At 40.8% G+C, this 13,153-nt stretch overlaps 1 protein-coding gene and 2 non-coding genes across 8 annotated transcripts in view; all 3 read left to right on the top strand.

Moving 5' to 3' along the window:
- The window catches only part of LOC142161533 (E1A-binding protein p400-like), a 109,831-nt gene that overhangs the window by 70,969 nt on the left and 25,709 nt on the right, over positions 1-13,153 (top strand). For 5 of the 6 annotated variants that reach the window (XM_075217252.1, XM_075217276.1, XM_075217268.1 and 2 more), the window contains 16 exons: positions 3,973-4,142; positions 4,492-4,688; positions 5,154-5,265; positions 5,419-5,562; positions 5,963-6,124; positions 6,448-6,531; positions 7,394-7,519; positions 8,113-8,157; positions 8,292-8,445; positions 8,640-8,881; positions 9,261-9,434; positions 11,095-11,142; positions 11,346-11,473; positions 11,788-11,844; positions 11,978-12,056; positions 12,165-12,380. In XM_075217252.1, coding sequence (XP_075073353.1) covers positions 3,973-4,142; positions 4,492-4,688; positions 5,154-5,265; positions 5,419-5,562; positions 5,963-6,124; positions 6,448-6,531; positions 7,394-7,519; positions 8,113-8,157; positions 8,292-8,445; positions 8,640-8,881; positions 9,261-9,434; positions 11,095-11,142; positions 11,346-11,473; positions 11,788-11,844; positions 11,978-12,056; positions 12,165-12,380 — 2,138 coding nt within the window. The remainder of the gene's footprint in view (positions 1-3,972; positions 4,143-4,491; positions 4,689-5,153; positions 5,266-5,418; positions 5,563-5,962; positions 6,125-6,447; positions 6,532-7,393; positions 7,520-8,112; positions 8,158-8,291; positions 8,446-8,639; positions 8,882-9,260; positions 9,435-11,094; positions 11,143-11,345; positions 11,474-11,787; positions 11,845-11,977; positions 12,057-12,164; positions 12,381-13,153) is intronic. The other variant, XM_075217243.1, reaches the window with a different exon arrangement.
- Positions 3,533-3,662, top strand: LOC142137238 (small nucleolar RNA SNORA49). Its single transcript, XR_012687881.1, has one exon. It is a non-coding gene; the product is annotated as a small nucleolar RNA SNORA49 (small nucleolar RNA).
- Positions 4,279-4,407, top strand: LOC142137239 (small nucleolar RNA SNORA49). Its single transcript, XR_012687882.1, has one exon. It is a non-coding gene; the product is annotated as a small nucleolar RNA SNORA49 (small nucleolar RNA).

Here is a 13,153-nt window from a genome sequence, read left to right as displayed (position 1 = left end):
AGGGGAAAGCACCAATTACAAAATATTTCACTTGTTTAAAGTGTAAGGTTAAGTTGCCAATTGGACAAAAGGACCCAGGAGCACTTTGTACTGACTGTAACAGGGGGACACACACACTACGCAGGCACTGTCTAATGTACTACCACTACCGGTCACAGGCATCCCTACTGTGACAGTAGGGATGCCAGTGACCGCCGGGACATCTGAAGTGGCTGTGGCATGTCCGTCATCCTCTCTCACGAACCCAGGTCCTTACTCTGGAGAACCAGCTTGGTCCTCATCCTTGGTCAGAGGCCTAAATAGATTAAACCGCTTTCTAGAGCCTCCAAGATCGGGACTTTCTAGAAATAAGAGGCTTCGTTCTAGAAATCCTCTTCTATCCCTCTCTGATTCTGAGGTCTTCAGAAGAGGAGGGCGAGCCTATTTTTGACTGAGATTCTGCTCAGGTCACGGACCTAGAAGAATCCCCTAGATATCTGGTCTTAGCAATAAGGCAGGCCCTGGACCTTATGGATTTGAATGATCCTAAATCTTCGAATCGGGGTCTTTTAAAAAAAAATAAGACGTGCTATCCGTTTTCCACCGTAAATAGAATTAACAGACATGACAGAAGCAGCTTGGAAACGACCGGAAGTTTTTTTTTTTTTCTATTCCAAGGAGATTCCTTACCCTGTACCCTTTACAGGAGGAGATCCTGGCCCGCTGGGAACAGAGCCCAAAAGTTGATACTCCGGTAGCTTGCTTAGTGCGTCATACTACGCTTCTGGTGCCGGGAACAGCGGCCCTATAGGATGCCACTGACCGCAAGCTTAGAGGGTCATTTAAAATCAATCTATGTAGCGACAGGCACCTCTTTCAGACCCATGCTTTCATCGGTGTGAGTTGCCAGAGCGATGGAAGCATGGGCAGAATAGTTGGCCGACAGATTGCAGGATTCAGAATTGCTTCCTCTTGCCCTGCATCTAAAGGAGGCGTCTGGATACTTATGAGGCGCCCCAGAAAGTAGCCTCTATTTCGTCCTCCATATCAGCTTCAGCAGTGGAAGCTACAAGGACCTTATGGCTGAGGTCCTGGGACACAGATACAGAATCTAAGAAATCGCTTGAAACATTGCCTTATTCAGACAGTGTTGTTTTGGCCTGATTTTAGACAACATCATTTGCTAGGCCACTAGTGGAAAGTAATTTTTTGTCAGTAAATGTTCCCAAGGCAAAACCTCCTCGATTTGGCTGCTTCTGGCAGCCCTTTCGGGGAGGGTCCGTTGCTAGAGGTCCATTGAGTAGAGGCAGGGGTCACTCTTGAAGAGGTAGGTCCTCCTTCTTTACGAGACACTCGTCTGCAAAAGTTCCGGAAAAACCGGCATCCTGACTCATTCACCCCTTCTTGCGACAGCAGCAGTGGGGGGCCAATTGAGTCTGTTCAGGGAACAGTGGATAGCGTCCGCCCAAGACCTTTTTGGATTCGCCGGATCATGACGAGAGGGTACATCATACAGTAATGCCGGTGGAGTGGTCTCTCCATCCGGAGGTCTTCCAGTAGATGAGCCGAAGATGGAGTCTCCCGGATAACAGGAAGCTCCCAAGATTCTGCTCAAGGGCAAAGGACCCCCTGGCAGTAGCTGTCGAAATCATGACAATGCCCTAGGACTTCTGGTTAGGATATCTGTTCCCCCTTATACCCATTATTCACCGCGTTCTTAGACAAGTAAGGCAAGGGGCACTCCCAGTGATACTGGTTTCCCCCGCCTGGCCGCGGAGAGTAGGGTACGCAGACATTCTTATTTGCAGTAGGTCAAGGAGTGCGTCTACCACTGCGAGACAACCTCCTTCTCCAAAGCCCATTTCGACATCAGGACTTGCCTCTGCTGACTTTAATGGCATGGCTGTTGAAGCCAGCCTTTGGCGGTCTAAAGGATTCTCTCCTAGAGTCTTGAACACATTGTTGTGAGCTCGTAAGCCAGTTTCTGCTCGTATCTACCACCGCTTTCTGGCGCACTTATATCAGATGGTGTGATAATTGGCATTGTTATACATCGTCCCTTCTTTCCCGGTTCTTGGCATTCCTCCAGGATGGCCTGGTTGCAGGTTTACTGTTGGGCTCCTGAAAAGTACAAATATCAGCCCTTTCAGTTTTCTTTCATCTTCGATTGGCAGACATACCGGATATTAGGACGTTTCTACAGGGAGTCTTTCATATCTAGCCACCTTATGCCCCACCTATGCCACCATGGGATCTCAACCTGGTGCTCGATATGCTTAAGGGGCCTCCTTTTGAACCGTTACATTCAGCAGATCTAAGGTTCTTAACGTGGAAAGTAACATTCCTTCTGGCGATTGCATTGGCTCGCAGAGTGTCAGAGTTAGGATCCCTTTCTTGTCATGAGCCATATTTGTTTTTTCCACGATGACAGAAGGTGGTTTTGGCATTTCACATGAACCAAGAGATTGTGGTTCCATTGTTTCAGGCGGGCTGCATCGTCTTCCGACCTGAATTCGATGGAGTGTTTAGATGTGGTCAAGACTCTCCGAAGTTATGTGGGAGGAGGACCTCCCACATTTGTCGCACAGATTCTTTAGAAGTCCTTTTTGATTCACGTAAAAGAGGATGGCCAGCCTCGAAGCAATCCATTGCTAGATGGATTACTGCAACCACTAGGCAGGCTTGCATCAGTGCTAACCAGCCTGTGCCAGATGGACTTACTGCCCATTCCACCCGTTCGGTGGGGGCATATTGGACAGCGAGAAATGGGGCCTCAGCGACCAACTTTGCAGAGCAGCCACCTGGTCCTCAGTCCATACTTTTACAGAATTTTATCAATTCCATGTCTTTGCATCTACAGACGCCAATTTGGTCTTCGTGCTCTACGTGCGGGGCTGTCAGAGCAGTCCCACCCTTAGGAGGGCTCTTTTAGAACGTTCCCATGGTAGCAGTGTCCCCCAGATAGGATGAAAGAGAAAAGAGGATTTTTATACTTATGATAAATCTGTTTCTCTGATTACATCTGTTCGACACTGCGTTCCCTCTTTTCTGCTCTTCTGCTGTATGTTCTTTGGGGCTTTATAATTAAACTGAGTAGCTACAGGGGGTTGCAGAGGGAGGGATCTGTCAGTATTGTTACATTAATCAAGTTAACTAGTCAAGTGCCAACTCCACGCCCCCTCATACAAACCATGGTAGCAGTGTCCCACAGATGGAAAAATGGATTTATCGTAAGTATAAAAATTATCTTTTCTCTACCTATTCTGAGGGTACCCTTTTCCACTCTGTCACTCTTATTTTATTAGATTTGAACTCCAATTCTAAGGGTGACTTAAAGCCTTGTGGCTTTATGGCTTAAAACAATCAGACATTGGTCAGTGATCTTCTTTTGTAGTTTTTTTTATTATAATAGGTTTGTGTTTTGCCCTTAGGTGAGGACCACCTAAGGGGTTTCCCTATTTTACGTTATTTTACGTTACTAAGTATGTTGCTTAATTTAATTTTCTCCTAATCTGTCTGATCCTGTAAGCATTGTCAGTTTGGTTACTGTGTTATTCCTCATCCTTACTCCAGGGATATTGTTGTCCATGCATTTCCTGGCATTAATTGAGGATAAAGTAAATGCTCTTCTGCTACCAGTGGGAACTTGTTTTTCACAGGAATGGCTATGTTGAGCATACATGTTGATATTGTGTTTCACTCTGTGTTTTTGTTTTTTTATTATGTTACTATCTGAAGTCTTTTATAAAGGGTACACAATGTAGAGGTGACTTTAGCTATTTTCCAGTGATTAATACTCCAGTGATGGATGGAAAACTGAAATTTATCAAAGTAGTTTCAGTTGTTCAATCGAAGCAAGATGCAGAATATGCAGTGACACGATATCATAACTGAGATCTTGGCAGATCTTATTGACTGTCTTTTCAAATTGACACATTGGCCAAACTTTATGGACCTACTCTTAATCGATCTTATCCTATCTTTGACATGCAGGGAAGCTGGAAGCTCTCTCCATCCTTCTTCGGAAGCTTAGATCTGAGGGCCGGCGTGTTCTGATTTTCTCCCAGATGTTGCTCATGCTGGACATATTAGAGGTCTTCTTGGACTTCCATTCCTTGACCTTCTTGAGGATTGATGAACATGCCAACTATGAGCAATGCCAGGTGTGTACCAGTATTGTAGTTGCTCTATAAATTCACTGCAATTACAAATTTTTATTTACTCCAATACCACTGACTAGAATATATAAATGTATGTTGTAATTTTTTTACATTTTGGGTACAGGTTGGGGCTGATTTTATTCCTCATCCTTACTCCAGGGTTATTGTTATCCATACGTTCCCTGGCATTACTTGAGGATAAAGTAATTGCTCTCATGCTACCTCTGGTTGCTGTTTTCCACAGGACTAGCTATGTTGAGTATACACAGTGACATTGTCATCCACCCTCTTGTTTACACTAGTCGTATCTCTTGTATGGGACTTTTACAGATGTTTGTTTATTGTCTATTAGGATCTGATGAAAAGTTTTAACCGGGACCCTCGCATATTCTGTATGGTTTTGTCTACCCACATCCACTCTTTGGGGGTACACCACGTGGAAGCTGACACAGTGATATTCTATGACAGTGATCTGAACCCTGTGATGGATGGTAAAACTCAATCGTGGTGTGATCTCATTGGCAGAGCAAAGGACATTCATGTGTATAGGTACTGGGTGCTTCTTGTTGCTTTATGCTTGGTCAAAAGATATGGTATATGGGTTATTAATATGTATAAGTATGTTGAGTAGGTTAATGAAGTTAAGTTATTCGCTCTGTGAAATTCGAACCAGCTGTTATTTGACAGATTGCATGTAAGTGAAGGCATGCAGAGCTCATACATGCGTGCTCCCAGAAGAGAACATTTGTAATTTTCAGGAACAGTCAGGTACAGCTAGTAAGTGTGTCTAACAAAATAGGATAGATTTGTATAATTTGTAAAAATTACCAGTTTTTACACCAGTTTAAAAAATCCACAATAGAGGATTTATACTTAACTTTAGTAAATCTCATTTAAAAAGACAAGCCAAACAGCCATATCATAATTGTATGACTTGTTTTCCTTCAATTCTAAATTGTTACACATTGTGAAATTGGTGCAGGATAAGACTTTTACCTAATTTCCTTACCTCAGGCTGGTCAGTGCCAATTCTATAGAGGAGAAGCTGCTGAGGAATGGCACCAAGGATCTAATTCGAGAGGTGGCAGCTCAGGGTAGTGACTATTCTCTGGCATTTTTAACTCAGGTATGTGCCGTGGTGTTTCTGCATCACAGAATTTCACAGACACGTGTTTTATACATGTTTAGCTCCTTTTTAGTCTTTTCCATTTATTACTGACATACTTTTATGACAAAGAAAATCCAAAAACTCTTTCTAATTTAACTCTTTTCCTCTCAGCAAACTATCCAAGAGTTGTTTGAGGTCTGTTCTCCAATGGATGACTCTGGATTCAGGGTGAGAGCTGAAGAGTTTGTATTGCTGTCCCAGGAACCATCCCCTTCTGATATCATCACTCCAAAGGTTGCAAAGCCATTTGTGGAGGTACAAACATTCAGAAAGATCTAGAAAATTGAAGCTTGACTCAAGGTCCAAGCTGTTATTTTTGAGAGTGTTGTTTTTATAATAGCCTATTCCTTTTAACACATTCTTATGCCTGATTACTCCTTAGTTTACTATATGGTAATTGTATGCCAGTATTTTGCAAAACATTTCTTAGCCCTTATTATACTGAACTTATTTCTGCAGAGTATTACCTTGCTATAGTGATCAACTACATGTCTTATGCAAAATGGAATGTTGTCCCCATTTTCCAAAGAATAGTACATTAGTCACATTTAGACAACAAATTGCTAATAAACACTTTATAACCCCATTGTAGTGAAGCAAATGAGCTTTTTTTTTTGCATACATACATCATACTCCTCTCAATGGTGTCTTACAGGCACTGGTTAAAATAGAGTTTGGACAGGAGGAAGACATTACGGAGTATATGGAGCAAGATGTGCCAAAGCCTAATGCTGGGATCTTTCCTTCCAATGATTCTGAAATTCTGGATGTCCAGGACCCTTCCCAATTACAGGAGTTATCTGACATGATGCAGCAAGTATGGTGCTAAAAGTTACATTTATAAAAGTGTTGTTATATCAGTTTATGGTGGTCTTCATTTTGCACCAGATTTGACAACAGTCAGGCAGCATTCTTTCCCCTGATACACCCCATGGAGCAAATGTCAAAATTCTGACACACGTATGCAAGAACGTGGCTGCATAGTCAGCAATTATTTGTCTTTTCACATTCTTCAAACCAGTAATGTCCCATTTCCTTCTCTGACGGTTTTATAAATGCCATTTATTCATATAGATGTTGTGTTTTTAGTTTCCCACTCTGCTCAGTGTGCTTTTCCCTTACACTATGTTTTATTTTCAGCTGACTCCAATAGAGAAATATGCTCTGCATTACCTAGAACTATTCCACGTCCACAGTATAGGTGACCCCCCTGGATTCATTGAGGTACTTGTTTTGTTATCTCATTTTAATTTGTGAGGATAAAGTAAGAGTACACTGCTTCTGCTTGTGCTATATATTAATTTATAAAATAATACAGTTGTCCTTTTTTTTTAAATCAGGTAAGACTTTATTGTATTTTTTATCTTTTCTTAACATTCTAAACACTAAGTTGTCCTTTTAAATGTGTCAATAATGAAAATCTTCTCAGCAATTGCAACTTTTTAGTGCATAACGGTAGCTGGTTCATCTATACCAGGAACTCTTAATAGTGCAATATATTTGCATGTGTATTGTGATACATTATATACTAACTTCAGAAGAAATAATTTAGACCTCTGTCTAAATTTGTGTTTTAAGGGGAAATCTATGAATATCCCAATTTGCATGCTAATGATTTGTCTGAATTGAATCTACATGGATGTATAACCAAAACCTTTTTATTCTAGTAAATGATACACAATATAACTGGGGCCAGTTAGCATGTATATGTTCAGCTAGCAGGTCCTGTCCTGTCTAGTGAGCCGATGGAGGTTACTATATAAATATATACATGCCTATTACTTTTGAAGCTTTCAATGTGAACAAAACATAACCGTTTTTCCCTTATATGTATTCCCTAGTACAGTGTTGACTAATCTGTGACACTCCAGGTGTTGTGAAACTACAAGTCCCAGCATACCCTTCCAGCAATAAGCTGCTATATATTGGTAAAGCATGCTGGGACTTGTAGATTCAAAACACCTGGTGTGTCACAGATTAGCCAACACTGTCCTAGTGTATCATAAGGACATGCTGTAAAGCTAAAACTTGACTAGATATTGGAAGCTCTTCATACCTACATCCCATTCTCTTGTTTTGTTTCTAGGAACAATTGCATATAGCTAGGAAAGAGTGGGACTCTCAGCACCTGAGAGAATTAAAGGACAGGATGCAGTGGGAAGATGAAGAAAATGAGTTGCTGACCTATACACGGGAGGATGCATATAACATGGTAAAGTCAGACAGAGTCTTAGTACAAAAATGATTTTGTCATGAAGCTAGAAGTAAAAACAACTTGCAAGCAAATACACAATAAGGCAAAAAGTTAGTCTGTGAAAATTGGATTGACTACAGTATGACTGTGCTGAAAGTGCCGAGATTCATTAGCACACGACAGAAATGTGTATGTATGAATATAAAAAGGAGCCAACCATAGAAGGCACTTGTTTTAGGGGGGGAAAAAGGCATATGTTGAAAACAACATGGGGATGAGAGTGGAGACTGTATAGTCATGTGATACAACTAATGTTGAAATTACACTGCTTACTGTAGGCAGATAGTTTGGAAAGCAGGTTTGCGAACCTTATCCCCTGAGCTTTACTGTATACCATGCAGTATGCTCAAGATGCCATATTTATATCTATAACGACCGCATCATCATCATCGCCAACATTTATTTATATAGCGCCAGAAAAATCTTTACAGTTGGGGACAAGCACAATAATATAAAATACTGGGTAATACAGACAAAGAGGTAAGAAGGCCCTGCTTGCAATCTAAAGGACATTTGAATTTCTGAATTAGTAATTTATCTATTATCATTAGGACTTCATCTATGATGGACAAGATGGACAGACAGAAATAATGCCGGTAAGTTTGTTTTCTTTTACTAAATAGTTACCAGGTTTATTAATCTGTTTCTGAAATGTCTGTTTTATTTTATACAAAGTAATTGTATTTGGTTGAGTTAAATGACAAGATCTCACTTGTCTAATATTCCATAGATCTGGACACCACCTACTCCCCCACAAGATGAAAATGACATTTATATTGACTCTGTGATGTGTCTGATGTACGATACTAACCCCATCCCAGAGTCTAAACTGCCCCCAGTCTATGTGAGGAAGGAACGTAAAAGACACAAAACAGATCCAGCTGGTGAGATTACATGTATCATAATTTGGATAACTATAAATTGTCCCTTTTTTTTTTTTCTCATTGTCGCCATCAACATTTACATTTTCAATACGTTTTGACTTCCAAGTTACTCTTATGCTTCCTGTGTTTTTTTAGATTATAATGTTACATGTTACATGTTCCTACGTTCTCACCTGTGTGATCTCTTATTTTAGCTGCAGGTAGGAAGAAGAAGATGCGACATGGAGATGCTGCTGTTCCTCCTCGTTCACTTTTTGACAGAGCAGCTCCAAACCCACTTAAAGTACGCAAAGAAGGGAAGGAGCAGAAGAAGAATATCCTCTTAAAACAGCAAACCCAATTTGCAAAACCTCTGCCAACCCTGATAAAGCCAGTCATGGAGACTGGACCTGACAATCCAGAGTGGCTAATTAGTGAGGACTGGGCTCTGCTGCAGGTATGACAATTTAGTTAACAATAGGACATTCTCATTAAATATACATTTATGCACAGGCACTATCGCTTATGTTAGTTAATATGTTGTTGTTAATCTGTATTAGCTGCCATATTGTGCCTTCTTTGCAGATTTAAAATAAATTACCATATGTTGCATCTACTGGAACAATGCCATCTAGTGGCCAAATATCTGAACTGGGCTTTTAAGCAAGAATTTATAGTATACTTTGCAGTGCATGAGCTATCAGTAGAATCATTTAAGGCTGTATTCATGTAAATGCAATTTAAGGCTAATTCACTTGATGCTTGTTGCATATTCTATGAAATTTGAATCTATGTATGTTTTCCTCTATAAAATATGTTATGTATTTTTCCTACAGGCAGTGAAACAGCTTTTGGAGCTCCCTCTTAATCTTTCAGTTGTGTCACCAGCTCATACACCAAATTGGGACCTGGTGAGCGATGTAGTAAACTCCTGCAGTCGTATCTACAGATCATCCAAACAATGCCGCAGCCGCTATGAGAATGTCATAATTCCAAGAGAGGAAGGGAAAGTAAGTATAATACTGCACTTTTACTATAAACTGTTGTATAATATTTGTAGGAGTTCTTTTATAGGAGGCGTAAATTGTAGATGTTGCTGGTTACAGTTTTAAGTGTCCTAGGGTTATTAGTTTAATCCTTGAAGGGCTCACTTACTTTTTTTTTTTTTCAGAGCACAATTTTTTCCTGATGCGCTGGGTTATGTTTCAGATGGCAGGGCACTAGATAAAAAAAACCTCCCTTTCTCTAGCTGCTCCCAGTACAGACCCATAGCGAGTCTTCCTTGATTGACAGCTGCAGAAGCAGCTGTCTTTTAACAGGAGGCAGAAGCTTCTGATTTAAAAAATTTTTTGAAAATGAATAAAAATAAAATAAAACAGAATGGGGTTGCTGTACAGCCCAAACACAGCCTGTTGTGCCAGGCACTTAAACTAAACCTAGGCTAGCAGGAAGTGGTATATAGAGAGGGAGGGGCTAGTTTTTTTAATGTTCACTTGTCTGTGGAGTAGATGATAGCTAATTTGCATGTCACCTACTCTATACCCCAATCTTCCCGCTGTCCCCCAATGGTTTAAGACGGGTGTCCAACCTTTTAGCTTCCCTGGGCCACATTGGAAGACGACGAGTTGGTTTGGGCCGCACATAAAATACACTAACGATTGCTGATCATCCAAAAAAACATAGAAAACATAGTTAACATGTTAAACTTACTTGGAAATGAAGTTAGTAAGAGTTGGGAAACCTGTTGCAGAATCATGATTAAAGCAGTAGTCCCATTACCAGCTGCAATTTAACTTACCTGCATCTGCCCCTTAGTGGGGTTCGGGGAATTAAATGCCAAAAACTTTTTTTTCCTCTCTTTTTGTACCCATGAATCATTTTTTTTTATTGACCAGTTTGAAATGGTCACCGATATAGGTAGCATCAGGAGGTCTAATAGAAATCTACAGAGATTTAAAGATAGGGTGGCGGGAAAAATGGCTCATGGAGCAGCCTCCGATGAGGGTAACAGTGGGTGATAATTTCACCCTACTCCGCACTGCACATTTAAAATGGTTTAAAATATTAAAAATACAATCATCTCTTAATATTTATATTAGATACATACAGAGAACACAGCTAGTTCATAATTGCATGGTGCAGAAAGTCCAAATTCAGAGTAACAACAATAAGATACTGGATAATCTTTCACTGCTGCTGATAGTTCGCGCGGGTGACTCCTCTGTGCTGCGCTACGCAATGGATGTTGGGTGTGATGACGTCACCCCCGACATTCACTGTGAGCGCCGCACGGAGGAGGAGACCAGGGAGGGAGCCGGAGCGCCAGCTGACGTGACCGCAAGGTAAGTATTTTCTTTTTTTTTTTTGCAGGATATTTTTTTCATTAACAGCGCTGCCCCCTTGCCACAACCGCTGGGCCACATTTACAGGCGGGCTGGGCAACCCTGGTCTAAGAGAAATGGATTATACACAAGTATAAAAAAACTCCTATATTTCATTAATTTATTTTTAATTTATTTGTTTTGCTCCTTTGTTACTCTTAGGGGTAACATTTATGAAAACTTCTGCACAGGACAGATGTTCTGTTACTTTTCAGATTGTTTTTTTCAGTTCAGGAATTGAATTCAGATACAGCAAAACGTCTTACAAACCTATTCATCTTTATTGCAGTTGCTTTATGATGTCAGTCCAAAGAAGAAGACAGAAAACATTTTTAAGGTATGTTGAGGCGTGATGCTGAAAAGAGATTAAGATTTTCAGACAATCTGGTGACTGTAGGTCAAGTAATTTTCTCATTGGCCTACAGTGCTATATTGTAGCAATCGAGATGTGTACATTAGGCAGTTGTAACTCTATACTATGAAGTAGGTTATCATCACTGCAACCATCTTGTTATGCTTTTCTCTCATTGATTTCTGTAGAATAAACCCTTGAGGACCAACCAGATATATGCACAAGACGAGGGGTTAACGCACAGCCAGTTGTACACCACCCGTTTTGACCTGATGAAGATGACTGCTGGAAAGAGAAGTCCACCCATCAAACCGTTGTGAGTGATGTAGGGATGGAAATATATAAGAGGCTGTGTGCTAAGTAGTCTTTCTCTTTACTGCTCCATAGAAAGGCTGTGTCATATTTACTATAATTTGTAATCCCAGCAGAAAGCTCTATGTACATTAGACTAGCTGTATTTCTCACTTGAAGCTTTGTCTTTTGCAGGAGGTCAGAGTTCTCAAATTTAAAGATCTACTTATTTAAACAGAGGCTGGTTGTTAAATGCTTTGTGGCAGTTTAATGAAGGTGCATGCTCTATTTTAGAAATAAGGTGGCTTTATTATCTTGGATTGTGGTTGTCTGTTTCAGACTGGGCATGAATCCCTTCCAGAAGAATCCTAAGCACGCATCTGTTCTGGCAGAAAGGTAACGGGGAGAAGCTACTTTATTTTTTTTTTTTCTTTCTTTGTACTAAATATTAATGAACTCGTTCTGTGTAATACTCAAACTCTCACAAACTCTGCAGAAATTGTTTTAATTTAGTTTGTTTTTTTTCTAGTGGCATCAACTATGATAAGCCCTTGCCACCAATTCAGGTGGCCTCATTGCGTGCAGATCGTATAGCCAAAGAAAAGAAGGTGTGTTTCCTCATTCCACAACATTTTTGTTTTTAGCAGTACTAACGTTGCACACACATCCTCGACATATATTTAAGTATAAAAAGTTTTGTCTTGTTGTTTTCAAAGGCTTTGGAACAAGTTCGAGCCCAGCAGCAATCTGGTCCATTATCACAGCAGCCACAGCAAAACGGACAGCAGCCAGCCCAGCCAGCCACTGTGCAAACAGCACAGGCTCAGACCCCAAATCCTGTGGTCACTCAGGCTCAAGTTGTGGTTCAACAGCAACCTGCAACCAAGGGTCCCAATGCTGGCACGACGTCCATAACCACTCCAGCACTTCTTGTAAGCCGTATGATTGTGTATAAAATTAGGACGTTAGAATTTATAGCACTTTCTTTAGATCCCTTGTATTTATACCGTAGACATTGGTGTCATTTTTAATATAGATCCTTTAAGTTTTTTGTTTTTTTTTAATACTGTTTCTCTTTCATCCTTCTGAGGGACACAGCTACCATGGGGTTGTAGTTGGGGAGTGAGGGAGTTGACACTTAACTAGTTAACTTGTTACTTGTGACCTGCTGACAGACCCCTCCCCTCTGCAACCCCCTGTAGCTCCTCAGTGTAGATTAAATGCCCAAGAAGTTGGGCTTACTTCTTACTGCTAGTGTAGTATAACAAGGTTTTTTCCTTTCTTTATTTTTATTGTTTTAAGATAGAATTATATCACAGCCTGCTTAGTGTGCAATTAGAATTGGCACACTATATATATTAAAAAATAAATAAGAAGCAGGCTGTGTACGATAGTGAAAGCCGACAGGCTCTCACTTCCAGCGTGGATATTGGAAGTGTGACAGGCGGCTTCGTTAGCCGTTGTCGCACTTGGTGGTACCTGATGACCGGAGCTACTTTCGGATATAGAGTGCCGCGATTCAGATTGGCCACCATCTTATTTACATTGAGTTATTCAATGTACGGCAGCAAGACCCGATGGCGCACTTATGTTATAGAAGTGGCGCGCATTTGGGGGCTAAGAGAGAGGCGGCTGAAGTACAGAGGAGTGCAGCTGGATGTTAGAGCTCTCCTCCCACAGAAGAGGGTGCAATGGTATCTCCTAA

The sequence above is a fragment of the Mixophyes fleayi genome, chromosome 1 (assembly GCF_038048845.1).
Source record: "Mixophyes fleayi isolate aMixFle1 chromosome 1, aMixFle1.hap1, whole genome shotgun sequence".
In the NCBI taxonomy this organism is placed as follows: domain Eukaryota; kingdom Metazoa; phylum Chordata; class Amphibia; order Anura; family Limnodynastidae; genus Mixophyes; species Mixophyes fleayi.
The sequence above is the reverse complement of the archived record's forward strand: the minus strand, read 5'-3'. Positions and strand labels throughout refer to the sequence as shown.